At 33.6% G+C, this 27,760-nt stretch overlaps 1 protein-coding gene across 1 annotated transcript; it reads right to left on the bottom strand.

Annotated features, from left to right (window-relative positions):
- Nucleotides 1–422: 422 nt before the first annotated feature.
- LOC105329740 (extracellular matrix protein A) lies at nucleotides 423–27,489 on the bottom strand. The gene is made up of 15 exons (XM_034462336.2): nucleotides 27,377–27,489; nucleotides 26,447–26,512; nucleotides 25,056–25,138; nucleotides 24,152–24,223; nucleotides 23,529–23,673; nucleotides 21,576–21,658; nucleotides 19,579–19,647; nucleotides 18,951–19,131; nucleotides 17,723–17,878; nucleotides 17,237–17,278; nucleotides 16,644–16,679; nucleotides 15,103–15,225; nucleotides 13,220–13,240; nucleotides 7,473–7,674; nucleotides 423–492 (listed from the first exon to the last, which is right to left on the bottom strand). The coding sequence occupies exons 1-15, from the start codon at nucleotides 27,408–27,410 to the stop codon at nucleotides 456–458; spliced, it is 1,350 nt and encodes a 449-aa protein (XP_034318227.2). The 5' UTR covers nucleotides 27,411–27,489; the 3' UTR covers nucleotides 423–455.
- Nucleotides 27,490–27,760: the final 271 nt, after the last annotated feature.

Below are 27,760 nucleotides of genomic sequence, written 5' to 3'. Positions count from 1 at the left end.
GCGAATTCAAGATATATTTCCTATGCATAATGCTATCTATCATATTCAAGTTATCTAATTTTCTGCTGATTTGTTTTAAGAAGCTATTTCAAGATGTAACGAGTGATCGTCTGACTTCCGTGTATACCTGTCCATCGTATCCTTGGTCAACTGTAGTGTCCAGAATCGTTTCCTTGTCGTTTGATTATTATTTTTGGATCATCGAAAAAGGGGAATTCGATGTGAAGAGACACGAGAAAGTCTATTGAATCACTCAAACATTCCGACAAAGAAAGTAGATAAAACACAAGATTTTGAAATATACCAAAATGTGTACTCGTACATGTAGATTTTCTTTCCGCACTCATGCGCATTGATATTGTAATCGTCATTCATAGGGATCGGTATTCCATCCGTATGAAGAAAATATAACATAAAATTGATAATGTTTAACGATTTTATTGAAAACATATTTGTTAATTTGCGTGGCATGTAATGTTAAGACCTTGTATTCTGTAAAACAAGAAATAAACGGACATTTGATAATTCGTCATTCAAGGCGCAACACAAGGGACAACACAAGGGACAACACAAGGCACAACACAAGGTACACCACAAGGCACAACACAAGGCACAACACAAGGCACAACACAATGCACAACACAAGAGGCCCAGGGGCCACATCGCTCACCTGAGCAACAATTTTATTAATTCTGATCGAATTAGCATTACAGTATCAAAATATCCTGACAATTGAGTACAGTAGCTCTTGCTAAAAAAATTAAAAATCTGCCAATTTTATCCACCTCTTATTTTTTGGTAAATACCAAGCCCCTTTTGTTGATGTAACTGTAAGAAGATTTTTCTCTATTCCTATATACCCCCCCCCCTTCCCATTTCGTGGCCCCACTTTTCTCTAGGGAATCATGGTTTTATCAAACATAAATCTGCATAACCTGTGCTTTCACACTAAGTACTGAGTTTTGGACCGAAAACTTTCCCAGAATATTTTTAAAGATTTTCTCTATATCTTCCTATGTAAAAATTGATCCCCCAATTGTGGCCCCACCCTATCCCCGGGGACCATGATTTGAACAAACGTGAATCTACACTATCTGAGGATGCTTCCACTCAAATTTGAGCTTTCTTGGCCTAAGCGTTTTTGAGAAAAAGATTTTTAAAGATTTTCTCTATATATTCCTATGTAAAAATTGATCCCCTAATTGTGGCCCCACCCTACCCCCGGGGATCATGATTTTAACAAACTTGAATCTACACTTCCTGAGGATGCTTCCATTTTAATTTGAGCTTTTCTGGCCTAATAGTTTTTGAGAAGAAGATTTTTAAAGATTTTCTCTATATATTCCTATGTAAAACTTGATCCCCTAATTGTGGCCCCACCCTACCCCCGGGGATCATGATTTAAACAAACTTGAATCTACACTTCCTGAGGATGCTTCCATTTTAATTTGAGCTTTTCTGGCCTAATAGTTTTTGAGAAGAGATTTTCAAAGATTTTCTCTATATATTCCTATGTAAAACTTGATCCCCCTCTTGTGGCCCCGCCCTCCCCCCGGGGACCATGATTTGAATAAACTTGAATCTACTCTATCTGAGGATGCCTCCAATCAAGTTTGAGCTTTTCTGGCCTTATAGTTTTTGAGAAGAAGATTTTTGAAGATTTTCTCTATATACTCCTATGTAAAACTTGATCCCCCTCTTGTGGCCCCTCCCTACCCCCGGGGACCATGATTTGAACAAACTTGAATCTACACTTCCTGAGGATGCTTCCATTTTAATTTGAGCTTTTCTGGCCTAATAGTTTTTGAGAAGATTTTTAAAGATTTTCTCTATATATTCCTATGTAAAACTTGATCCCCCTCTTGTGGCCCCACCTACCCCTAGGGACCATGACTTGAATAAACTTGCATCTACACTTCCTGAGGATGCTTCCATTTTAATTTGAGCTTCTCTGGCCAAATAGTTTTTGAGAAGAAGATTTTTAAAGATTTTCTCTATATATTCCTATGTAAAACTTGATCCCCCAATTGTGGTCCCACCCTACCCCCGGGGACCATGATTTGAACAAACTTGAATCAATACTACCTGAGGATGCTCCCATTTTAATTTGAGCTTTTCTGGCCTGATAGTTTTTGAGAAAAAGATTTTTGAAGATTTTCTCTATATATTCCTCTGTAAAACTTGATCCCCCAATTGTATGGAGGGTAATCGTGTTCAAAAATCCAGACATGTAAACTTGTAAATTCGAATATGAATCGTGTTGATGTGTGAGCCTGAGTATGAATATGTGTAATTCTGATCGTGTAACCTATAAAACTCGGGCATAAACACGTGTAAGATTTGACTCAGATCCTTCGCAGGATGCACATTTTGCAACTTGATTGTTTACATTTGTTAATTCAACCTTCAACTTTGCACACTTTCAGTCCGTAGTTTCTGCATTTGTAACTTCAGGCTCGGCAATAGCACATCTGACATGATACAAATTGACAAATGTAAAGTCTACAAGTTTGTCGAACTTTGACATGACCTTATATGGAAACAGTGACGTCACTGATAGAAAAAGGCTAGCTGCAGGTAAAGGCATGCCGTAATCACCGGAATAGGGACGGAATAAATTTAAAAAAAATATATATTAGGTAGGCCTATAATCATATTATCTTTGGTTAGCGACATTTCATAGAGTATTATTTTTCGGAAAATTAAAATATGAGATTTGTGTACATTTTATCAAGATAAAGATGCGAGTAAAGAATTCGATCGGCTTCAGATATCCTCTTAGAACTGAAAAAAATTACATTTAATGACTTTGTTTGAATACACGTGTATAAAGATATATACGCATTTTTATTCATAGGCGTCGGAACCGGGAAGGGGGGGGGACTTCGCCCCCCCCCCCTTTTTGCCAAGTTAGACTTAACCATTAGGAACATAGCAACAGGGAGGATTCACCCCCCCCCCTACTTTTTCCTCGCAACAAACAAAATTGTTCCTTAAAAGACCTTAAAGAGAATGAAATATTTATAGTGATATTAAAAATTAGAGTCATAGTAGGTATACTAGCACACAACCCCCCCCCCCCCCCACCACCACCACCACCACCACGGATTAGGAATTTCATGATTTTGGGGGGGAGGGGGGGGGGGGAAATTGGGCAGGTAAGATTGGAGTTATTGGTATCCTTCCCCCTACGGATTAGAATTTTCATGATTATGGGAATTCTTGTCAATATTTTTTTTCAATTTGCTTCCGACGTCATTGTTATTAGAGTACATGCAACACATTGTTAAAGTATAGGCCTCGGCTGAATTAAGAAAATATCTCCAAATGCATCCTTATCGCCACCACAAAGTTGTGACAAGACCTCCATAACCCCCACCCCCGCGAAAAATTACACGGGGTCGGCCAGCTGAGTTGCAAAGTTATCGAGAAAAACAAACTATTTAAAGACATTGGTTTTGAGAAAAAAAATGAATAAAAATTCCAAAGATAAGGTTAACTGTCGTGAAATTAAAATATGTATAAATTATTTTAAGAAATGTTTCTTTGCATTGTCGGCAATATATAGGGGGAAAAGCCTATCATGAAGGTAAAAATTGGCATTTTTTTTTTTTTTATTATTTCAAGGAATTATTACGGGATATGAGTATGACGTCCTGAATGTCAGTTCAATACACTCACTTTGTGAAGTTGGTTGATAAAAATTTTCTGGAGAGCTAGTATAATACAGCTTTACAGCCACTTGTGAACTAGCTGCAGGTCTGTAGCTCCCTGTCTAAAAATACAGATGGACGACCTGGGAGCTACAGTGCCTCTCATAGTAAAACTTCAATTTACAGCGCACAAAAATATGCGCTAGTTCTTTATTATTATTGAAGATTGTGTTATTATTTATATTTCACTTACACAACAACAAAAAGTATAAATACATGTAAAGTAACATAAATTTTTCCGCGAAAAATTACCAAATCTTTGCAGGTCGTTTATTCTAACTAATTCAGAAAAATAACATGAGTAAAAATGGGGTACTCTATATGCAATGTTTTTACCCAAAAATGACTAAGTTCAACAGCTGATATTTTTTCATAAATTATCAGAAATCAAAATCCTAGCAATTTGCATACCTCTAATATAAGTATAAATGATCTGCAAAAGAACAAGTTCCTATCTTGAAAACTGTTCGAGGAGTTATTGGTACAATAAGGGTACCTTTTTGACAGCCACTCGCCCGCCTGCAATTTTTACTATTTCAATAATCGGAAACCCGGTTAAAAATTCTCTCTCAAAATTCTTAGAATTCAGAAGCAGTGGAGTTATATGGGACCTCACGGCGGTCTTCGAACCTCATGCCGCTCAAAATATATTCACCCCTTTAAGAAATTTCTTGATCCGTCTCATTTCTAGAAAAGAGTACGCATTTACTTATATTCCAGTTTAAATTACATGTCAATTTTTTTTTTTAGAGAAATAAGATATTAGGCATTTCCTTTTATAATACCATGAGAATTATATTACGGAAATTAGCGCATTCGTCACATCAGCAACGATTTTTTTTCTACATGAACCTCTTCCTGTTTGGTCATGTTTCAATCATACCTCAATTTTTTTTCTAAAAATAATACCGGTGTTTTTTATAGAAAAGGTGTCGTTCATTAAATGCTTTAGTTTAGCTGAATATTGTGTTTATTTTTCGTTCATTCCGGCGGTTACGGCATGCCTTTTCCCGCAGCAAGGCAGTTGCCATATAAGGTCATGTCAAAATTCGACAAACTTGTAGACTTTACATTTGTCAATTTGTATCATGTCAGATGTGCTATTGCCGAGCCTGAAGTTACAAATGCAGAAACTACGGATTGAAAGTGTGCAAAGTTGAAGGTTTAATTAACTAATGTAAACAATAAAGTTGCAAAATGTGCATCATGCGAAGGATCTGAGTCAAATCTTACACGTGATTATGCCCGAGCTTTATAGGTTACATGATCAGAATTACACATATTCATACTCAGGCTCACACATCAACACGATTGCATATTCGGATTTCTGGATTTTTTAACACGATTACCCTCCATACAATTGTGGCCCCTCCCTACCCCCGGGGACCATGATTTGAACAAACTTGAATCTACACTACCTGATGATGCCTCCACACAAGTTTAACCTTTTCCGGCCGAATAGTTTTTTAGAAGAAGATTTTTGAAAAATACTAACAAATTTTCAATAATTCTCATTTATCTCCCCTTTAAAGAGGGCGTGGCACTTCATTTGAACAAACTTGAATCCCCTTCACCTAGTGGTGCTTTGTGCCAAATTTGGTTGAAATCTGCCCAGTGGTTCTTGAGAAGAAGATGAAAATGTGAAAAGTTTACGACGACGACGACAACGACGACGACGACGACAACGACGACAGACAACGGACAAATTGTGATCAGAAAAGCTCACTTGAGCATTTGGCTCAGGTGAGCTAACAAGGCACAACACAAGGCACAACACAAGGCACAACACAAGGCACAACACAAGGGACAACACAAGGCACAACACAGGGCACAACACAAGGCACAACACATGGAACAACACAAGGCACAACACAAGGGACAACACAAGGCACAACACAAGGGACAACACAAGGCACAGCACAATGCACAGCACAAGGGACAACACAAGGGACAACACAAGGGACAACACAAGGCACAACACAAGGCAAAACACATGGCACAACACAAGGCACAACACAAGGGACAACACAAGGTACAACACAAGGCACAACACAAGGGACAATACAAGGGACAACACAAGGCACAACACAAGGGACAACACAAGGCACAACACATGGTACAACACAAGGGACAACACAAGGCACAACACAAGGGACAACACAATTTAAAACACACAGTTCCCTGCATGTATCTTAGTTTTATACTGTATACCAACTTTTATTCGCGTGCGAGAAATGTTCGCGAGGTTCGCGAGAGCCTCGTCGTCGCGAATATTTCTCGCCGCGAACTAGTCTTTAGTGTATGGTTGTTATATAAGGAATCAGGAATCATTCTTTGAGTATTATGAGGTGATGATTTCGGTAGGGGCGTGATCATATCCAATAAAGCCCAAAGGGTTTTATGATAGATTTGATCACACCCCGACCGAAATTATCATCTCATAATATTCAAAGAATGATTCCTCATTACTTATATTTATATAATTTTAAGCCATCGTACCATTATATATTTAAATGATAGATAAGCAAACCCTGCTGGCGCCTCGATTTGGCGTCATTTGTATTATGAGTTATAGAGTACAAAATCGATACGTAGTGTTATCACAGGCGAAGACACTGGAAAATGTAAATATAACAAAATAAGGATCTGGATAAGGCTTGGTCGCAAACATTAGTCGTCACAAACTAGTTTATTGCAGGAAAATCGCGAAATAAAGTCGCCGCGAATAAAAATTGGATAACAGTATTCATTAGTTCATTTTTTAGAGGACTTGATGGTCATGGCCAATTTTTGATTGTATTTTAGTCTTTATTAAAAGAACTACTCGTATGTATGAAATTTAAATAGCAAGATAAAATTAGCTTTTTTTTTTTACTAAATAATAATTCATATGTAAATAAATCAGGTCTTAAAATTTTAGGTGAATCCGTTGGTTAACTTGTTGACCACTAAGTCTTCTTGAAGAAAAAAGAAATCATTATATATATACATGTAAGTTTGATATTTTTATCGTTAAGTAGGCTGGATGGCCTAACAATCTAACCAGTAGATCTTCCTAAAACTTTTACGAATGATATAAAGAATCATTTCATAAAGGAAAAATCCATCCTTGAAAATTGAGCATTACCCTAACTGTATACTGATCACTTCTTCTTAAGGTCAAGAAGATCTAGTAATTGGTTCCAGACTGTCTTTTTGGTGCTAGAACCATTATGACGTCATAATTGATTTGATGAATCTGTTCCCCTATTTAAGGCTAGTGTATGTAGAAAATAAATGATATTTTGACATTCTATATTTAATCACGGGAAAAGTAATCCCGATACCTATATTCAATTTGACATCATTTTAAAGAAGAGATCAATAGCTAGTTTAATGTCGTCTTTGGAGAGACGGTAAACATTGTAGATATATTTCATTAGTCATAAATGGATAAAACTCCGAGATTTATCACGTTTATCCTTCATATTTCACAGAAAATGGCTGTTTAAAACATTATTTTTCATTGTGTTTACCAACAGTTTAAGCCCCGGTACACCCTATGAAACAAAGATATTGTTATTAAGCATTATTAAAAGAATTTACATCTTGAATTTCATAAACCTGTAGGCAGCTTTCATTTACTAGATCTTGACCTTAAGGAGATTAATATTGTCGAAAAATGACCAGGGCCAACTAGTCCTCTTAACTCATTGTTGACACTTTAGAAGAAGACACATTTTTCAGTGAAATAAAATAAATAGAAAGAGAATATATTACTGGTTAGAGAAGTCGTTCTCTTTGCTGTCACAAAAAAGTTTGTCAGTGTCATTACAGCTCCATCCTGGGTTGTTTACTTCTCTGCAGTAGAAGCAGCAGAACTTCTGGAGTTCTGGGTCGCCATCTTGACAGATCTGTAGGTTTTTCTCTAGATATTCACACTGGCAGCGGGGAATAGGGTCCGAACAATCAAGGGGCGCCGCTGGAGACAGATACAAGCTATGGTAACTAGTACTTAAATAAATATATACCGCCTTTTTCTCTTAAAAATCTTTTGAACTATTTAATTTTTAATCATATGTTTCTAATTATATGGTTGTAACTATTGTATCTAATGTTTTCATCATATGCATGTTAATTAAGGTAATACTTTTAAATGACTAGTTCTATTTGAAACGTTTTCCTGTCGCCTCTGTGAAACCAGAAATTAACACGCACTCTTTATCTGAATTTTCTAAATCTTTATCATTACAGAAAATCCTCCCTAGGTTTATATCAGAGTCATTTGTAATCTTGATCATTGTTCATACAGGCACCGTTACGCCTCTTAATGTAAAATGCTGACTCGACACAATCCTTCAGAACCCAAAAATATATACATGTAAACACAATACCCACAGAGACTTGTTCATTCAAACAATTTTTTAACTAATTATTACAAATTTTCATCCACTTAAAATGTTTTAAAATTTTTTAAAAATGTCAAATAAAAAATACTAATCTTATCACACATCTCATCCATCGGAAATATTTGAATAAAGAAATGTTGACATTCTGTATTTCGATTTCGAAAGTAAAATCTTAGATATAGCTTAAAAATTACGTTATTACCAAAACAAAGGATACTGAGACACGTAGGCAAGGGTAAAAAAATCCATATCTTCTTGTTCACTTCTACATGTTATAATTCTATCCTACAGGTGCACATGTACTAGTTCTATTCTACAGGTCAACATGTACTAGTTCTGTTCTACAGGTCTACATGTACTAGTTCTATTCTACAGGTCAACATGTACTAGTTCTATTCTACAGGTCTACATGTACTAGTTCTATTCTACAGGTCTACATGTACTAGTTCTGTTCTACAGGTCTACATGTACTAGTTCTATTCTACAGGTCTACATGTACTAGTTCTGTTCTACAGGTCTACATGTACTAGTTCTATTCTACATGTCAACATGTACTAGTTCTATTCTACAGGTCAACATGTACTAGTTCTGTTCTACAGGTCTACATGTACTTGTTTTATTCTACAGGTCTACATGTACTAGTTCTATTCTACATGTCAACATGTACTAGTTCTATTCTACAGGTCTACGTGTACTAGTTCTATTCTATAAGTCTACATGTACTAGTTCTATTCTATAAGTCTACATGTACTAGTTCTATTCTACAGGTCAAAATGTACTAGTTCTATTCTACAGGTCAACATGTACTAGTTCTATTCTACAGGTCTACATGTACTAGTTCTATTCTACAGGTCTACATGTACTAGTTCTATTCTACAGGTCTAAATGTACTAGTTCTATTCTACAGGTCAACATGTACTAGTTCAATTCTAGAGGTCTAAATGTACTAGTTCTATTCTACAGGTCTACATGTACTAGTTCTATTCTACAGGTCTAAATGTACTAGTTCTATTCTACAGGTCAACATGTACTAGTTCAATTCTAGAGGTCTAAATGTACTAGTTCTATTCTACAGGTCTAAATGTACTAGTTCTATTCTACAGGTCAACATGTACTAGTTCTATTCTGCAGGTCAACATGTACTAGTTCTATTTTACAGGTCAACATGTACTAGTTCTATTCTACAGGTCAACATGTACTAGTTCTATTCTACAGGTCTAAATGTACTAGTTCTATTCTACAGGTCAACATGTACTAGTTCAATTCTAGAGGTCTAAATGTACTAGTTCTATTCTACAGGTCTACATGTACTAGTTTTATTCTACAGGTCTATATGTACTAGTTCTATTCTACAGGTCAACATGTACTAGTTCTATTCTACAGGTCAACATGTACTAGTTCTATTCTACAGGTCAACATGTACTAGTTCTATTCTACAGGTCTAAATGTACTAGTTCTATTTTACAGGTCTACATGTACTAGTTCTATTCTACAGGTCAACATGTACTAGTTCTATTCTACAGGTCTACATGTACTAGTTCTATTCCACAGGTCAACATGTACTTGTTCTATTCTACAGGTCAACATGTACTAGTTCAATTCTAGAGGTCTAAATGTATTAGTTCTATTCTACAGGTCAACATGTACTAGTTCTATTCTACAGGTCTACATGTACTAGTTCAATTCTAGAGGTCTAAATGTACTAGTTCTATTCTACAGGTCTACATGTACTAGTTCTATTCTACAGGTCTACATGTACTAGTTCTATTCTACAGGTCTAAATGTACTAGTTCTATTCTACAGGTCAACATGTACTAGTTCTATTCTACAGGTCAACATGTACTAGTTCTATTCTACAGGTCAACATGTACTAGTTCTATTCTACAGGTCAACATGTACTAGTTCTATTCTACAGGTCTACATGTACTAGTTCTATTCTACAGGTCTAAATGTACTAGTTCTATTCTACAGGTCAACATGTACTAGTTCTATTCTACAGGTCAACATGTACTAGTTCTATTCTACAGGTCAACATGTACTAGTTCTATTCTACAGGTCAACATGTACTAGTTCTATTCTACAGGTCAACATGTACTTGTTCTATTCTACAGGTCTACATGTACTAGTTCTATTCTACAGGTCTAAATGTACTAGTTCTATTCTACAGGTCAACATGTACTAGTTCTATTCTACAGGTCAACATGTACTAGTTCTATTCTACAGGTCAACATGTACTAGTTCTATTCTACAGGTCTACATGTACTAGTTCTATTCTACAGGTCTAAATGTACTAGTTCTATTCTACAGGTCAACATGTACTAGTTCTATTCTACATGTCAACATGTACTAGTTCTATTCTAAAGGTCTACATGTACTAGTTCTATTCTAAAGGTCTACATGTACTAGTTCTATTCTACAGGTCAACATGTACTAGTTCTATTCTACATGTCAACATGTACTAGTTCTATTCTACAGGTCTACATGAACTAGTTCTATTCTACAGGTCTACATGTACTAGTTCTATTCTACAGGTCAACATGTACTAGTTCTATTCTACAGGTCTACATGTACTAGTTCTATTCCACAGGTCAACATGTACTTGTTCTATTCTACAGGTCAACATGTACTAGTTCAATTCTAGAGGTCTAAATGTATTAGTTCTATTCTACAGGTCAACATGTACTAGTTCTATTCTACAGGTCTACATGTACTAGTTCAATTCTAGAGGTCTAAATGTACTAGTTCTATTCTACAGGTCAACATGTACTAGTTCAATTCTACAGGTCTAAATGTACTAGTTCTATTCTACAGGTCAACATGTACTAGTTCTATTCTACAGGTCTAAATGTACTAGTTCTATTCTACAGGTCAACATGTACTAGTTCTATTCTACAGGTCTACATGTACTAGTTCTATTCTACAGGTCTATATGTACTTGTTCTTTTCTACATGTCAACATGTACTAGTTCTATTCTACAGGTCTATATGTACTAGTTCTATTCTACAGGTCAACATGTACTAGTTCTATTCTACAGGTCTACATGTACTAGTTCTTTTCTACATGTCAACATGTACTAGTTCAATTTTACAGGTCTACATGTACTAGTTCTATTCTACAGGTCTAAATGTACTAGTTCTATTCTACAGGTCAACATGTACTAGTTCTATTCTACAGGTCTACATGTACTAGTTCTATTCTACAGGTCAACATGTACTAGTCCTGTTCTACAGGTCTACATGTACTAGTTCTATTCTACATGTCAACATGTACTAGTTCTATTCTACAGGTCTACATGTACTAGTTCTATTCTACAGGTCAACATGTACTAGTTCTATTCTAGAGGTCTAAATGTACTAGTTTTATTCTACAGGTCAACATGTATAAGTTCTATTTTACAGGTCAACATGTACTAGTACTATTCTACAGGTCAACATGTTCTAGTTTTTATTCTAAAGGTCTACATGTACTAGTTCTATTCTATAGGTCTACATGAACTAGTTCTATTCTACAGGTCAACATGTACTAGTTCTATTCTACAGGTCAACATGTACTAGTTCAATTCTAGAGGTCTAAATGTAATAGTTCTATTTTACAGGTCTACATGAACTAGTTCTATTCCACAGGTGTACATGTACTAGTTCTATTCTACAGGTCAACATGTACTAGTTCTATTCTACAGGTCAACATGTACTAGTTCTATTCTACAGGTCTAAATGTACTAGTTCTATTCTACAGGTCAACATGTACTAGTTCAATTCTAGAGGTCTAAATGTACTAGTTCTATTCTACAGGTCAACATGTACTAGTTTTGTTTTACAGGTCTACATGTACTAGTTTTATTCTACAGGTCTATATGTACTAGTTCTATTCTACAGGTCAACATGTACTAGTTCTATTCTACAGGTCAACATGTACTAGTTCTATTCTACAGGTCAACATGTACTAGTTCTATTCTATAAGTCTACATGAACTAGTTCTATTCTACAGGTCTACATGTACTAGTTCTATTCTACAGGTCAACATGTACTAGTCCTGTTCTACAGGTCTACATGTACTAGTTCTATTCTACATGTCAACATGTACTAGTTCTATTCTACAGGTCTACATGTACTAGTTCTATTCTACAGGTCAACATGTACTAGTTCTATTCTACAGGTCTAAATGTACTAGTTCTATTCTACAGGTCAACATGTTCTAGTTTTTATTCTAAAGGTCTACATGTACTAGTTCTATTCTATAGGTCTACATGAACTAGTTCTATTCTACAGGTCAACATGTACTAGTTCTATTCTACATGTCAACATGTACTAGTTCTATTCTACAGGTCTACATGTACTAGTTCTGTTCTACAGGTCTACATGTACTAGTTCTATTCTACAGGTCTACATGTACTAGTTCTATTCTACAGGTCTACATGTACTAGTTCTATTTTACAGGTCTACATGTACTAGTTCTATTCTACAGGTCAACATGTACTAGTTCTATTCTACAGGTCAACATGTACTAGTTCAATTCTAGAGGTCTAAATGTACTAGTTCTATTCTACAGGTCAACATGTACTAGTTCAATTCTAGAGGTCTAAATGTACTAGTTCTATTCTACAGGTCAACATGTACTAGTTTTGTTTTACAGGTCTACATGTACTAGTTCTATTCTGCAGGTCTACATTTACTAGTTCTTTTCTACAGGTCTTCATTCACTAGTTCTTTTCTACATGTCAACATGTACTAGTTTTGTTTTACAGGTCAACATGTACTAGTTCTATTCTACAGGTCAACATGTACTAGTTCTATTCTACAGGTCAACATGTACTAGTTCTATTCTACAGGTCAACATGTACTAGTTCAATTCTAGAGGTCTAAATGTACTAGTTCTATTCTACAGGTCTACATGTACTAGTTCAATTCTAGAGGTCTAAATGTACTAGTTCTATTCTACAGGTCAACATGTACTAGTTTTGTTTTACAGGTCTACATGTACTAGTTCTATTCTGCAGGTCTACATTTACTAGTTCTTTTCTACAGGTCAATATGTACTATTTTATTTTACAGGTCTACAGGTGTACCAGTTTTATTCAAGAGGTATACATGTATTAGTTCTATTCTATAACACCTCACCTGTGGTTGTTGAAGCAGAAGCTGAAAATGAAAAATAAGGAAGATAATAATCACGTCTTTTTAGGAATAAACTTTTCTTGTTGATTCATTCCCCAATACGGACTGTTACAGACTTAAACAGAACTTTGAAATTATTTTGAGTAATATTTTCTTCTTCAAAACTGTGCGTCTTCAAAACCTTAACCAACGGTTCAATGCCAATATAACATTTTATAATTATAAAATTATTATAAAATATAAAATTTTGACATTATATTTCATATTTTTATATAGATGTAATGAGAGAGAGAGAGAGAGAGAGAGAGAGAGAGAGAGAGAGAGAGAGAGAGAGAGAGAGAGAGAGAGAGGTTCTTACCCTTTGATGGACCAATTTTATATTGTTGCCTTTCCTTAACATTTAAATTCTATTCGAATATTTCTCTTTTGTTTGTCATGCTGAATAATATGGTGACGGATTTATGTATATTCCTTCATTACCAACATTGATAGAACATTCCCAGATTACCCTTTACCCATATATTTAATTTTTTATATGAAACTATGAATTGATGGAAATAACGGTATTGTCGAAACTTATTAAACATTCAGGTGAGAAAGGTAAATTATATTACAACAATCTACTTAGTATTTTTTAAAGCGCTAAGCATAGTTCAGCGCTTTATTGTTGTTAGACTTCTACTTCCGATGCATCGAATAACCGCTCCTGTGAGCAGAAGTTTACATCATTTAAACTGGTTAGGGAACCAGTTTCAGGAGTTTATGCACATAGCTGCACGGGCTATTGTGAATCTAATGCACTGGCTATTGTGAATTTAATGTACGGGGCTCACATACATCATTGCAGGGGCTGCCACGCAGTGATGAGGAAATATAGTGCGTATACAGAAGTTGAACTTTTATATACAAATATCTGTTGTATACATACATGTACAGAAGCTGGGTTAGCGCTTTTCAGTACTATCAGTACTTTGATTATTATTTCTGATTAGAAGACGCTCTGCCATTAGTCAAAATGCATCACATAGTTGCTGTCTGAATTTCTTGACGGTTAACAATTGACATTATCCACTGGGAAGTTTACTTTTGACTGTTTAGTGTCATACCTTAAAAATGTGTATTCTAAGGCTAGATACAAGAATGTTAATTTTTCCCATCCGCTTTATTATAATGCAAGTGCAAAAGACAAAACTGTTTACAGGGAAATATTCACCCCTGTTTATTTTTGCCCCTTTCGCCCTCGTTGTCAGAGGGAAAATTTAGGACTGGGTGAATTCTATTTTACAAATAATATCTCTGTAAACACAACTGCAACTGGTCAAATTGAAGACTGGACAAAACTGTTTTCAAGTGTAGAAGAGCAAAAATAACACGGGGCGAAAATTACCAGGTAGACAGTATTAAAATACTGCAGCATAATATCTCCTGATGAGCAGTCGGTCCCTTGGACCCAAATTTGATTTTAAAGTAATAGTGTTGATACATTTCAATTTATTATTCAATTTTTGTAGATATTCTCAATTTAAAACTTTCCTTCTTCCTAAATTATCAAACCTTCTTGCCCTATACTTGCAATACACTATCCTAGCTCGTCAACTTATGCGCCATACACTTATGTCCTTTGTTAATTTAATCAAAATCAAATGAATACTGTTTTGTCTCTATTTATTTTTCAATGTATAACAACTAACGCTCTGAGAAATGTAGCTAACTATTAAATAAGTACGTCCGAACGCTTCTAATTTATTTTCTTAAATTGATTATGTTCCGCATTTATCCAGATGCAGTTTTAGCCTTGGTACTACAACAATTAAAGTTGTCAAGTTTTAAGCCAGTGTATGAAAGCAGGCATGCAAAAAAAAAAAACCGCAAACGTAGGATCTTACCCACACATCTTGGGTTTTTGCAGGTGATTGGACAAACATCTATTCCTGACGGGTTGGAAGGACTGCAGAAAAAGTCGGCATACTGCGCGCAGTTCATTCCGTCCGTACAATTAGCTAGAGGAGCTAGAGTAAAACAGATCGTTCAATGAAAAGATAGAACAACGGGCATAGTGTCAGATATTACCCCAAAAATATAAATACTTTGTGTAACCAGTTAGTGAATGCAGATCAGTTTAAGGTGGCTCACTACAACGTTAAATATTTTCTAAAATCAGCAGAAAATTACTTGATTATGATGATTATCATAATGGATAAGAAGTATTTAAGTCTAATAAGCAAAAAAAAAAAAATTGTGCAATTTTGGATGAAAAATTACATTTTCAAAAATGTAATTCAGTTAACATGAACAAAAGCTCCAGGCGGATTCGAACTGTGATCGGCAATGACTTAATCTGACATTAACAAACTAAGTAACGCTATTAAAATAAAGACTTAATTTAATATGTTTGTATCATTTTGAAACCGAATCATATAATTAAACAATTATTGCTTGATTTTTTTTTATCAATACGATGATTTAGCTACCTTCGAAGGAAGCTATTTGCCTCATCCTCTGGGATGGCTTACGTGAATATTATAATTCTCCAGTAGTTTGAGTATTGTATTGACCGAAAACAGCATTAAATGTATATAGTATGGAATGTTTACACTTATTTTATATTTATGAGTTCAAATTAAAACAGAAACAAATGAGCTGAGCAGTAAACACTGAAATAGGGTTAAGAAATATTTTTTTTTAGTAAAGTAACAGTGATTAAGTTTTGCAGATGTCGAAAGTAAAAATAAACGCTACAGTTCTATTCAATCAAGAGTGCTTGAACATTTGTAGGACAAATCTTTATGGCATTTATATATATATCCAATCAAAAGACGAAGGAGAATAGCTTTCTGAACCGTTACTGCAAGTCTTTGTTCGTTCTTAACCCAGCAATAAAAGTACGAAATCTCTTTTCCTTTAAAGGGGCATGGTCACGATTTTGGTCAAATTTCATTTTTCTGTTTTACTATTTACAATGCTTCATGAATGCATTTCTAAAGATCAAATGAAGTATGAGAGTCAGTCATTGAGTTATAAGCAAGATACAGGGCTCACAGCTCTATGTCATGTAAACAAGGCTCGTGCCCTGTTTTTGTTTACATAGGTTCAATTTATCAGTAAAAAATCTTTCTCAAGCTGATTTGTTTATCTTCTTATTCATTCTAAGAATAAATAAACAGTTCCTAACGGTTAACACATTAATGTTAGGTCTAAAACTGGAAACTTCCCTTCAACTCTCAAAATGTAAACAAAAGCTTTGTTTACATAGCAAAGAATTGTAAGCTCTGTAACTCGCTTATAACTCAACGAATGACACTCAAATTTTGCCTTACTGAAGCATTGTGAATATTAAAATCAAAAAAATAATTTTTGACCAAAATCGTGACCATGGAGAAATGAAATGAAAAAAAACCCCAACAAATTATCTTGATTAATTAATTACTTGTGGTCATTGAAGTCACCGGGTTCGTAACAGACTCTGAAAATCAAATAGAAATAAACTTATGTAACGCTTAGAATATCACACAAAATAAAAAAAACTGGAAAAGTAAAAAAAAAAAATTATTAGAAAATTACGCACATGTCCAAATATGTTCAACATTACATTAAAACCTATTTTACTATTGATAGGGTTCTTAAGATAATCGATATAATGCAGTAACGAAATTTTCTAAAAAATTAGACTACCCTTTAATTTCCTTGTAAATGTCGCAATGAATTTACATTTACATAATCATGATTCAATTTCGTTTATATATTTTTTTAAAACAAAACATAGGACTGGTTTATGCTTACTTTTGATACAAAGCCTTGAAACTGTGTAGAACAAAACTAATTATAGAATATTCGTACGATAGACTGGCAATAAAATAATGTTACGAACGCGCTTAATGTATAATGTAACTTATCACAACTCTTCGAGCCTTCATAATAATCTTAATTAAATTCAACCATCCGATGATGTTTATATATTTCATGGTTTGTTTTTAGTTTTGCCGGAAAGACCCGAGAAGTTACGATCTATTGTTACGTTACGTTGTGTAGTTGTCACCACTGGTAGTGGCAAACCCCCTCCACCTACAAAATAAAACGTCAAATTAAAAACAAATGTAATTTTTTAATTATGAATAAATATTGAAACTTCAAAACCTTTTTCTTAATATCCAGTGGTTTTTATAATATTTATTGCTGTGAAACTTCGTCAATTTATTGAAATTCGAGAAAACAAATTTTTTTGGGGGCAAACAAGTCTATGAATTTAACAGTTCAACAACAACACTCTCTTGATTAACTGGAGAAAATGGATAGGAAAATTTATTTGTTTAATCACTTTAAATGATTGAGTTTTGCTTTTCAATTTAAATTCATGTGAAATCATATTTTCAAGTTAATTACTGTATTCATGAAAGAAGCACAATAGAAACAATACATTGAAAATGAACTTGGCAAAAATCCACTCAAGTTTATATTTAACGAATAACGAAGAAACAACATTTCATCAGATAATAGATTAACACGTACTGCATGTGTTGCAGGTGCGCGGACAGAAGAGGCGTTTGTTGGCTGGGTCATCACAGAATGTGGGGTCCTTTGTCAGACTGTCCCTACAGGAGGATGTCTCATAGTCCTGACACAGGACCAACGAAGGAGGGGCAGTCAACTCGTACTGGTTCACCACTGTGGAGAGAGGACTAATCAAAATAAACAGAATAACAAACACGGAGGGTTGACAACTTTAAGATGTATCGTAGTCCTGACAGAAAACAACAAATGAGTGGCTGCCAAGTCTTACTGGTTTACCTTTGTGGAAAGAGAACCAACCAAAACAAACAGTCGGAATAACCAATACGGAGAGTACTCACTTTTTAGTGATTCAGCACTATACAGAGAGAAACAATTAAAATATACATTCCAAAAAGCAATTACGGAGGGGCCTGCTCGTACTTGTTCAAAACTGTGATGCTCAGACAGAAGAACAATCAAATGAACTAAGAGTAGATAAAAAAGTTTTGCCAATGTTAAGCCAACTGGATGTCGTATTCAAAGTTTGATAAAAGCATGCGCAATATGTTTAGAAGTTTATATAACACTGTTGGTTCGCAGCGATGACCCGAAAGAGAACATTTAAAAAATAAAACCCAGAAAATAGAAAAAAACTGCTATGCCATCATGTGAAAAACGGACAAGAAACGCAAAACGTTAGCCAGCTAACAAGTGACTGTAAGACTAAGATATGCGTTTATAATCAAACAACAGAGCGTTTTACAGATTTTTGATCGAAGTAAAAGTTTAGATAATCTAGAAACTTTATTACTTCATATTTTTTCTTAGCATTGACTTGTGCACACAACCTGTTTAAACTATTTGATTTGTAGCGATCCTTAACATCATTTACACTTTTTAAAAACACTCGTGAATGCAACAAACAGTGGAAATCGATTCACCCCGTCTATTTAAGCAAATGTCCCTGTTCAAATCATATTATTGTATTATCTAGCGCACATTTTAAATCTTTATTATGTGAAAAACTCACCCACCCTGTCAACTCGTGAAGGTCCCCTGTTACAATCATATCATTGTATAGTTTTACCCCATAACTAGCACCCATTATAACTCTTTATTATGTGAGAAGCCCACTCACCCTGTCTACTCGTACAATGTTCCCTGTTACAATCATATCATTGTATAGTTTTACACCATAATTAGCACACATTTTAACTCTTTATCTATTTATGAGAAACCCACTCACCTTGTCTACTTGTACAAAGGTCCCTGTTACAGTTGGTCCCTGTACAACACTTGGCGCAGTAGTCTCCCCCAGGGAGGGCTTCCTTGTAGCGGTTTAGGTAACTCACCCCCGTCTCTCTCCGTCCAACCACAGGAGCGACCTGCCCAGGGGATGGTGTGGATGTTATCCCAACCTTGCACCCCTTAAAATTAACGGTAAAAACCTTCAGATTTTGCATACGGTGATTCTAATATAATTTCACGTTCCACTGGTTAAAGCAATAGGAATACAACTAGAACCATTTTAACAAGAGCTTGGACTTAAGGTAAATGTGTCAAACAGCAATGTGACATAGGCCTGTCCATTTCATTACTAGCCACTCAGCCATAGCTCTTCGAAATCAACAAGATTGTTCTGGCTTTTAAGCTAACACTACGCAATCGGTGCATATTTCGTTTGGAATCGCGTCATTTTTAACTTGTTTTGACGCAAGAAATAGCCTCGTTCTACTGAAAGTCCAAGGTCTGGTTAAAATAGTCCTAATTTTAGAATGCAAGTACAAAGAATGATTATTAATATAATGCACAGAATGTTCACATCTATACTAGCATTTATAAAACCAACTCTGTATTAACAAACACCAACGTACCGTTCTATGAGCGCATCCCATTCGGAACCGCTTCTCGCGGTTCACATAAATATGTTCAGTGTAACAGTACTGCAAAATAAATAAATAAATAAATATTTTCTTTTTAAATAATCGTTTGAAACTGATTAGATGGTGATGGTAGTTTTTGTACTAAATGTTATTTTTGTTTCAAAGGAGACCTTTATATGAACGATATATGTAATGTTTAAAAATATAGGAATTTTCTTTAATTAAGGATGACGTTTACTCAGAATGAAAAAAAATTTCACTGATGATGAAAAACCATCTATACTGTGCTATAGACCTTACATGGTAGTGTTATGCTTTACTTTCAAAAAGACCTACTTTTTGAGTTAATGGCCATTTAATAATTTTGGAAATTTAAGAAAAATTCCTAAAAATTTTACACTATGATTGAGATTTTTTTAATTGTGAAAATAATACAAATTGCCAAACTTTTTAACAAATGAAATATAATTTATGAATGGCATTGACATTAAATAGATACAACATATTAAGTTTTCATTCACAATTTTTATAGATATTCAAGTCCGAATTTCCTCTATTAGTTTTCAAGTGCCTACCCATTTTTGATTCAATATAACAAAAAACTGAATGATGATAATGATGCTAAAACATTTATAGTTTTAAACTAAGTATACTGACCTTCCACTGCTGGCATAAAATTTATATGAGGTCAATGGTCAAAATTTTGAGATATGGTGTATTTTATCAACTTAAGAATTTCTTAATATTTCTTAATATTTTTGTAGCATGTTACATCCGATTATTTTAACGAAAATGTGAGATAAAACGAGCAGAAAATATGAAAAATTATGTTGACTAACTAATAAAATCTAAACTTTTAAAATTATAGTACTACCAAAAATATTTCAGTTGAAAACAAAATCTGAAAAATTTAGTCCAAATTTCCTCTATTTTGCTAAAAGTCAAACTTTGTTTGAGCCTTATTCCATAATATAGTAAAATTATCGAGTTTTATGTCAATTATAATTCATTTTATAAATACTTTTTGTGTTTAGAACAAATTTTACTCATGACATTGAAGTTTTTGACAATCCGGATTTGAGAACTGAAACCCTGAGTAAAGAACGTCCTTAATAAAAGTTTGTGTCTAGAAAAAACACACACAGAATTTAAGATAGATCTGATGGTTAACATGTTAATAATTCATCCATCTGACAGAAATCTGATTAGGAAACATTGATAAAAGTGTACAATTTCATAGTTTACAGAACCTCGAATATGATATATATTTCAAAATGTTTTATCTCGTTTACCTTTCTTGTCTGAAGTATAGAATTAAAGTAAGCCTTTCCAAATAAAAAAAAACCACCCCAAAACCCCCATATTTATTCTTCTTATATCAATAATTAGAATGGTTATCAATGTTTGGTAATTTTGTGAAAATGGCTAGTTTTAGAATATGTAAATTCAATGCCACTGAATCTTTTTTTTAACATTTTATTTGATATTCATTTCAATGAATGTTTTTTTTTCAACTTAACAAAAAATGCCATTTAACGAAAATTGTTGAAAAATTGTACTAGTTATAGAAAGCAGTGTTGGAAGAAACAGACACTCATGGGATTTAGTGAAATGAGACTTTTGACAAAACGTAAGATCGTTGACAACCTGAACGGGCTGTACCTCTAAGAACAGATCAACACCATGCAAAAAATTAATATATTAGCAGACTATTGATAATCTTTTTTTAAAAGTAGCCAAACAGTGTTGGCAACTTATATGAGTTGCATTTTAATAAGTTTTTATTTTTGTCATTGATCTACTCAACAGCTATTCGACAAACATTGTTATTTCAAGAATAATGATGAAACAACAGTGGTTTTATTAAAAATATATGTAAACAGTACATCGTCAATTTTGTTAACGTTGTTTTTCAATGAATATTTTGATAAGTTGATCAACTTATAACGAATTTAGAGAACAATATGTAAATTGTATAAATATATCACCTGGTCTTCGTCACATTGAAGAGAAAGGTTGCAGTCTTCAGGATTTATGACGTCATCACAGAAAAGACACCGTTCTTTTAATTCTACAAGGAAATAAATATGCTTGAAATTAAAAAAAAATAACACATTGATTTTATTTTATTGAAATATATTTTTTTAAATGACGTGTAGACTCCTTAATTTTATTAATATATTCTACCCATATTTTACGTTTTAATTTATTTAAGCACATATTTAAGGTGTTTTTTGGTGATCTACTTATTGATTTTTTTACTTACATTCCAATTTCTTTGTTTTACACTTACTTTCTTTACTTGATGAACATTCGTCAACAAATGTTACCCTATTTATTTCGAATAATTTTTTTTAATAATCATCTTCTAAATTTTAAAAGGCTTGATAGTCATCAGATTATTCGTCAAATCTACCTTTAACGTTTAAATATGATATTTTGGCATCAAATAATTTTTATTTCGCAATATTTTAGGTTTATGTCCGCTACTTTCAAATGATATTTTAAGCTTTCTGCTAATGGAACTCTATCTCATTCTAATGGGATAGATCATTATCTTCATATGGCATTCTTTCCTTTTTTTATTATATGATCATTTTTTAACGTTTACACCAATCAGTAAATTGACCTAATTATGATTTGTATTAAAGATTTTCTTACCATTTGGATTGGATGTATAAACTACTCATAACCCTTTTGCTAATATAATATTTTTTTCTTATTCATATGAGATTTATCGGTTACTTATGTATGGGATTGTATACTATTTACTGATGGGGGTTATTATTTTTATTTGTATGAGATATATTAGTTACTTACGATATGAAAAAGCATCGTATTTACTACCGGGAATATATATTTTTAAATTAGGTAGGATTTACAGTTACTTATGAATGGGAGTATATCCTATTTTCTAACGGGGTTATTATTTTTATTTGAATGGGATTTATCAGTTCCTTACGTATGCGAATTGTCTTATATACTGATGGGGTTTTTATGTTACTTTGGATGGGATATATTATTAATTTGGACTGGGATTGTCAAACAGTTGAACATAACAACAATCCCTATCATGGGATTTATTAGTTACTTACGTATAGGAATGTCACAAAGCTGTACATTACAACAATCCCTGTCATTGGATTGATCAGTTACTTACGTATGGGAATGTTACACAGTTGCAAGTTACAATAATCCTTGTCGTGGGATTTATCAGTTACTTAGGTATAGGAATGTCACACAGTTGTACATTACCGTAATCCCTCTTCAGGAATGTATAAGTTACTTATGTATGGGAATGCCACACAGTTGTACGTTACAATAATCCCTCTTCAGGAATTTATAAGTTACTTATGTATGGGAATGCCACACAGTTGTACGTTACAATAATCCTTGCCATGCAATTTATCAGTTACTTACGTAAAGGATCGAATGTCACACAGTTGTACATTACAATAATCCTTGTCGTGGGATTTATCAGTAACTTACATATAGGAATGTCACACAGTTGTACATTACAGTTATCCTTCTTCAGGAATTTATAAGTTACTTATGTATGGGAATGTCACACAGTTGTACGTTACAATAGTCCCTGTCATGGGATTGATCAGCTACTTACGTATAGGAATGTCACACATTTGTACGTTACAGTAATCCCTGTCCTGGGATTTATCAGTTACTTACGTATAGGAATGTCACACAGTTGTACATTACAGTAATCCTTCTTCAGGAATTTATCAGTTACTTACGTATAGGAATGTCACACAGCTGTACGTTACAATAGTCCCTGTCATGGGATTTATCAGTTACTTACGTATAGGAATGTCACACAGCTGTACTTTACAATAGTCCCTGTCATGGGATTTATCAGTTACTTACGTATAGGAATGTCACACAGCTGTACTTTACAATACTCCTTGTGGGATTTATCAGTTACTTACGTATGGGAATGTCACACAGCTGTACATTACAGTAATCTTTGTCATCACAGCATTGGTCACACGCCTGGATGTCCCCACTCCCCAGCCTCGTCATCTTGTGCTGACTGTCGTGTGGAATGTTGAATGATCGTCTCGCTGAGCAGCCCTGTAAATGGCCACAGAATAGGAATTTTATGATAAGAAGTTAATGTAAACCGACTTCTATTCGCAAGTAGCATTTTTCGCGAGGTTAGCGAGAGCCATGTTGTCGCGAATATTTCTCACGCGAGACAGTCCTTGTCGTATGGTTGTTATAATAACACGAGACAGTCCTTGTCGTATAGTTGTTATAATAACACGGGCCTCAATGTGATTTGTTTGCAATCATACGTCGTCGTAAACTAGTGTTTCAAAAGTAAATCGCGAAATAAAGTCGCCACAAGTTGATTCACAGTATGCTAAAGTCCAAACGAAGTTTGTCTGGTATTACTCCAAAAATTCTTTCTTAAAGAATTCGGGTTATATCTCAATTGTAAATAACTTCCGAATTAGTACAGACTTTTTATTTTTTCCCAAATGAAAGGCGCAATTTGTTTTCCCCATTTAGCAAAACGAGATACATAGGTAAGAGGTTTTTTACTTACAGCAACAGATTCACATCCCGAAGAGAAATAAGTCAATCCATCAGGTGTCAAGAACCTCCGACCGAAACATTTCTGGAACCAGTTAACATAATATACACAACACAACACAAGTAAAAAAAATATAGACAAAAGTAACAATTGGTAAGGGAACCTGCAGAATGTACTGGAAAAAACAAAGAAATACTTAGATTCTGTATTGTAACATTATTGAAAAAATTACGTTATTTGAAATAATAAAATTAAAATCATATTTCAATGTCACATGACGCAGGTTTTGGTCTATGAGTTATAAGGTGGCTGATCAAAAAATAAGTTACGCTAACAAGGGCGTGTTATAATCAGAATATAAATAACATATCACATTTTCCCTCATGATGCTGAACATGCTTACCAACAAGATATAATTACTATTCAGATGTTGGCATTTTTACAGCAACAATGAAAGCATATATATGTTGCATACAAATTAAGGACACCGGGTGGTTATCATACAACTTTTAATAAGTGATTGTTGAAGCACATTTTTGATTAACAAAAAAGTTCAAAAATTCTAGCTTTTTAATTTGAGATTATTTCGCCAATTCATTATTCAATTAATAGCAAAAAATCAACTGTAAGAAATGAAATCAATAGCGTCTACTTTATACTTATATAAAATAGGTTGGAGCAGTTTACGCTTTTTATAAACCGCTTCATACTTTATAAATCGTAAACTGCATGTTCCAACCCATTTTGATATAAGTATAAAGTGGATAGCTATATTGCTTCCATTCATTGAATACGAAGCTCTTATTCTAAATGAAATCAATACGGTGTAAAAAACAAACAATGGCCAAGACTACACATTCCTCTTAAAAATAACTCTATCATGTATTTATTCACAATATAAATTATAGGTACATACTTCGTGTGATCCGCATTGTACAATACGAGTACAGTCCCTTTGGTGAGCCACATGTGAACAGGAGTAACATAAAAGTCCGGACACTGGAAATAAAAAAAATCCGGACACTGGAAATTAATTTTTGCAGATAGAAGCACAAAACATTGAATAATACATTTTTACAGTCTTCACTTTTAAAGGGACATGGTCACGATTTTGGTCAAAAATTATTTTTCCGATTTGAATGTTTACATAACTTTAGTAAGGCATTTTTTTTACAGGCAACAACACTTTGGGTGTCATTACTTAGGTTATAAGCGATCTACAGAGCTTGAAATTCTTTGCTTTGTAAATAAAGCTCTCGTTTACATTCTGAATGATGAAGAAAAAATCCAGTTTAAGATCTTAAATAAATGTGTTAAACGCTAGAAAGTGTCTAATTATCCTTAAATTGAAATTAAATGAAAGATATGTATTGAGCTTGAAAAAGATTTTTTATTGTTATATATTGAACCTATGTAAACAAAAACCAAGGCAAGAGCCTTCATTACATGGCAAAGAATTGCGAGCCTTGTGTCTTGCTTATAATACTACGCGTACGAATGACTATTAATTCGATTATTAGAAGAAATGCATTCCTAAAGCATCGTAACTAATAAAAGCAGAAAAATAGAATGAGACAAAAAATTGTGACCATACGCCTTTACTATTGGTAAATGGTCGGATGACTTAACATCACTCTGAATCATCTCATTAATAAAGAATTTTTCGACATGAAAAAATCCGGCTTCAGTTAGAAATTAAATGAGTGAACATACTTGTAGATCTTCCAGGAAAGATAAAATTGTTTTAATATTGATAGAGATTATAATCTAGGAAATATTAAAATGAATCAATATATAAGTGTTTAAAAAAAATGATGGAGATTACAATTACAACTTTCCATGAATATATAAGTGTTTTAATAATGATAGAGATTGTAATTTTGTGTTTTTCAAGGAATATATAAGTGGTTTAATATTAATAGATGTTATAATTATACGTCTTTCAAGGAATATATAAGTGGTTTAATATTGACAGAAATTGTAATTATAAGTCTTTCAAGGAATATATGTGGTTTAATATTGATAAGACTATAATTATTCGTCTTTCAAGGTACATATAGGTGTTTAAATATTGATAGAGACTATTATTATACGTCTTTCAAACAATATATGTGTTTAAATATTGATAGAGACTATGATTATACGTCTTTCAATGTAAATATAGGTGTTTAAATATTGATAGAGACTATGATTATACGTCTTTCAATGTAAATATAGGTGTTTAAATATTGATAGAGACTATAATTATACGTATTTCAAGGAAAATATAAGTGTTTTAAATTAAAAGAGACAATAATAATACTTTACCTTGCACGAGGTTCAGTGTGGAAAGAATGAGAGACAGTAAGGGGAGGCAACTTCCGACCGACATGACTGAGCAATATACAAAACAATATCAATGACAGATAAACCGTTATAATTTTAACCATTGTGAAAAACTTTCAATGATAATTATTATTTCTAAAAGTGAATAGTATAATAATGCTATATAGGGGAACAGTGCGATTAAAGGAAAAAAAGAATTAGGAGAGAGAGAGAGAGAGAGAGAGAGAGAGAGAGAGAGAGAGAGAGAGAGAGAGAGAAGAGAGAGATGTTTTAACATGATTCAAATTATGATAATGAAATGCAATTGCTGATGATGCATTTTGATATAAAGAGAATTTTTATGGTACCAACTGACTGAAAATAGCATGCCTGTATTTATAACATGGCGATACTAACCTCGTAATATTTATCAATTTAAAAGTCGCAATGGATAAGGTACATAAAGTTCTTTTGCACTTGGAAGCACGTGGTTTATCATGAGAATATTTCTAGTTCATTTATCAAGATACCTTTAATACTGGAGTCAAACATCTAACATAGCAATATGTTATAGAATTCCAAAACATTTAATTGAATAAAACAGAGCTATAATAAATCTTGTAAGTTATTAAGTAAATGCTTATTGATTTTAAACTACTTCGAAGTATTAAGGGTAATTATGTAATCATTTTGACATATTGTGTACACAGGAGAAATAAATGTGTCAATAATATAATGTTATCAGAGAGGAACCTGGTGAAATTTCTGTACCTCTAATATTTAATATCTCAGCGTTGTTCATATATTCTGAGATGTTATATCAACAAACAATCCTTTGAATTTTGGTAAAGTTTAAAATGGATTTGTGTTTATTATAGTTTAACCATATTAAAGCTTTACCAATCAAAGAATCTCACAATCTTTTAATCTTACCTTTGGCAATCAACGAGAACCCTTTGGCCGCCATTTTGATAAGGTCCTTGTCACGACTGACATAATTCAACACGTGACAACGTCACCTTCTGCTGTTTCATGGATTATACCGTTCCTCTCTCTGTCGTAAGGAGCGACAGAGATAGAAGGACTGCAGATTTGTTTGTTGGCTTTATATTATTTCCTTAGGTGCATTTAAACTTTTGTATTATTTTTTTCTATAATACAATTTTGGTACATAAGTTATTTTTTTCTAACTTGATTGGCACCACATGGTTAAAATAAATCATAAATTATCAACCTTTCATATTTACTGCCAAAACGAAAGAACTAGCTTTAGTTGATGTCATTATTATCAGGTGATACTTACATTTGCTAATATGT

The sequence above is a fragment of the Magallana gigas genome, chromosome 1, assembly GCF_963853765.1.
Source record: "Magallana gigas chromosome 1, xbMagGiga1.1, whole genome shotgun sequence".
Taxonomy (NCBI): Eukaryota; Metazoa; Mollusca; class Bivalvia; order Ostreida; family Ostreidae; genus Magallana; species Magallana gigas.
This window is presented reverse-complemented; position numbering and strand designations above follow the sequence as displayed.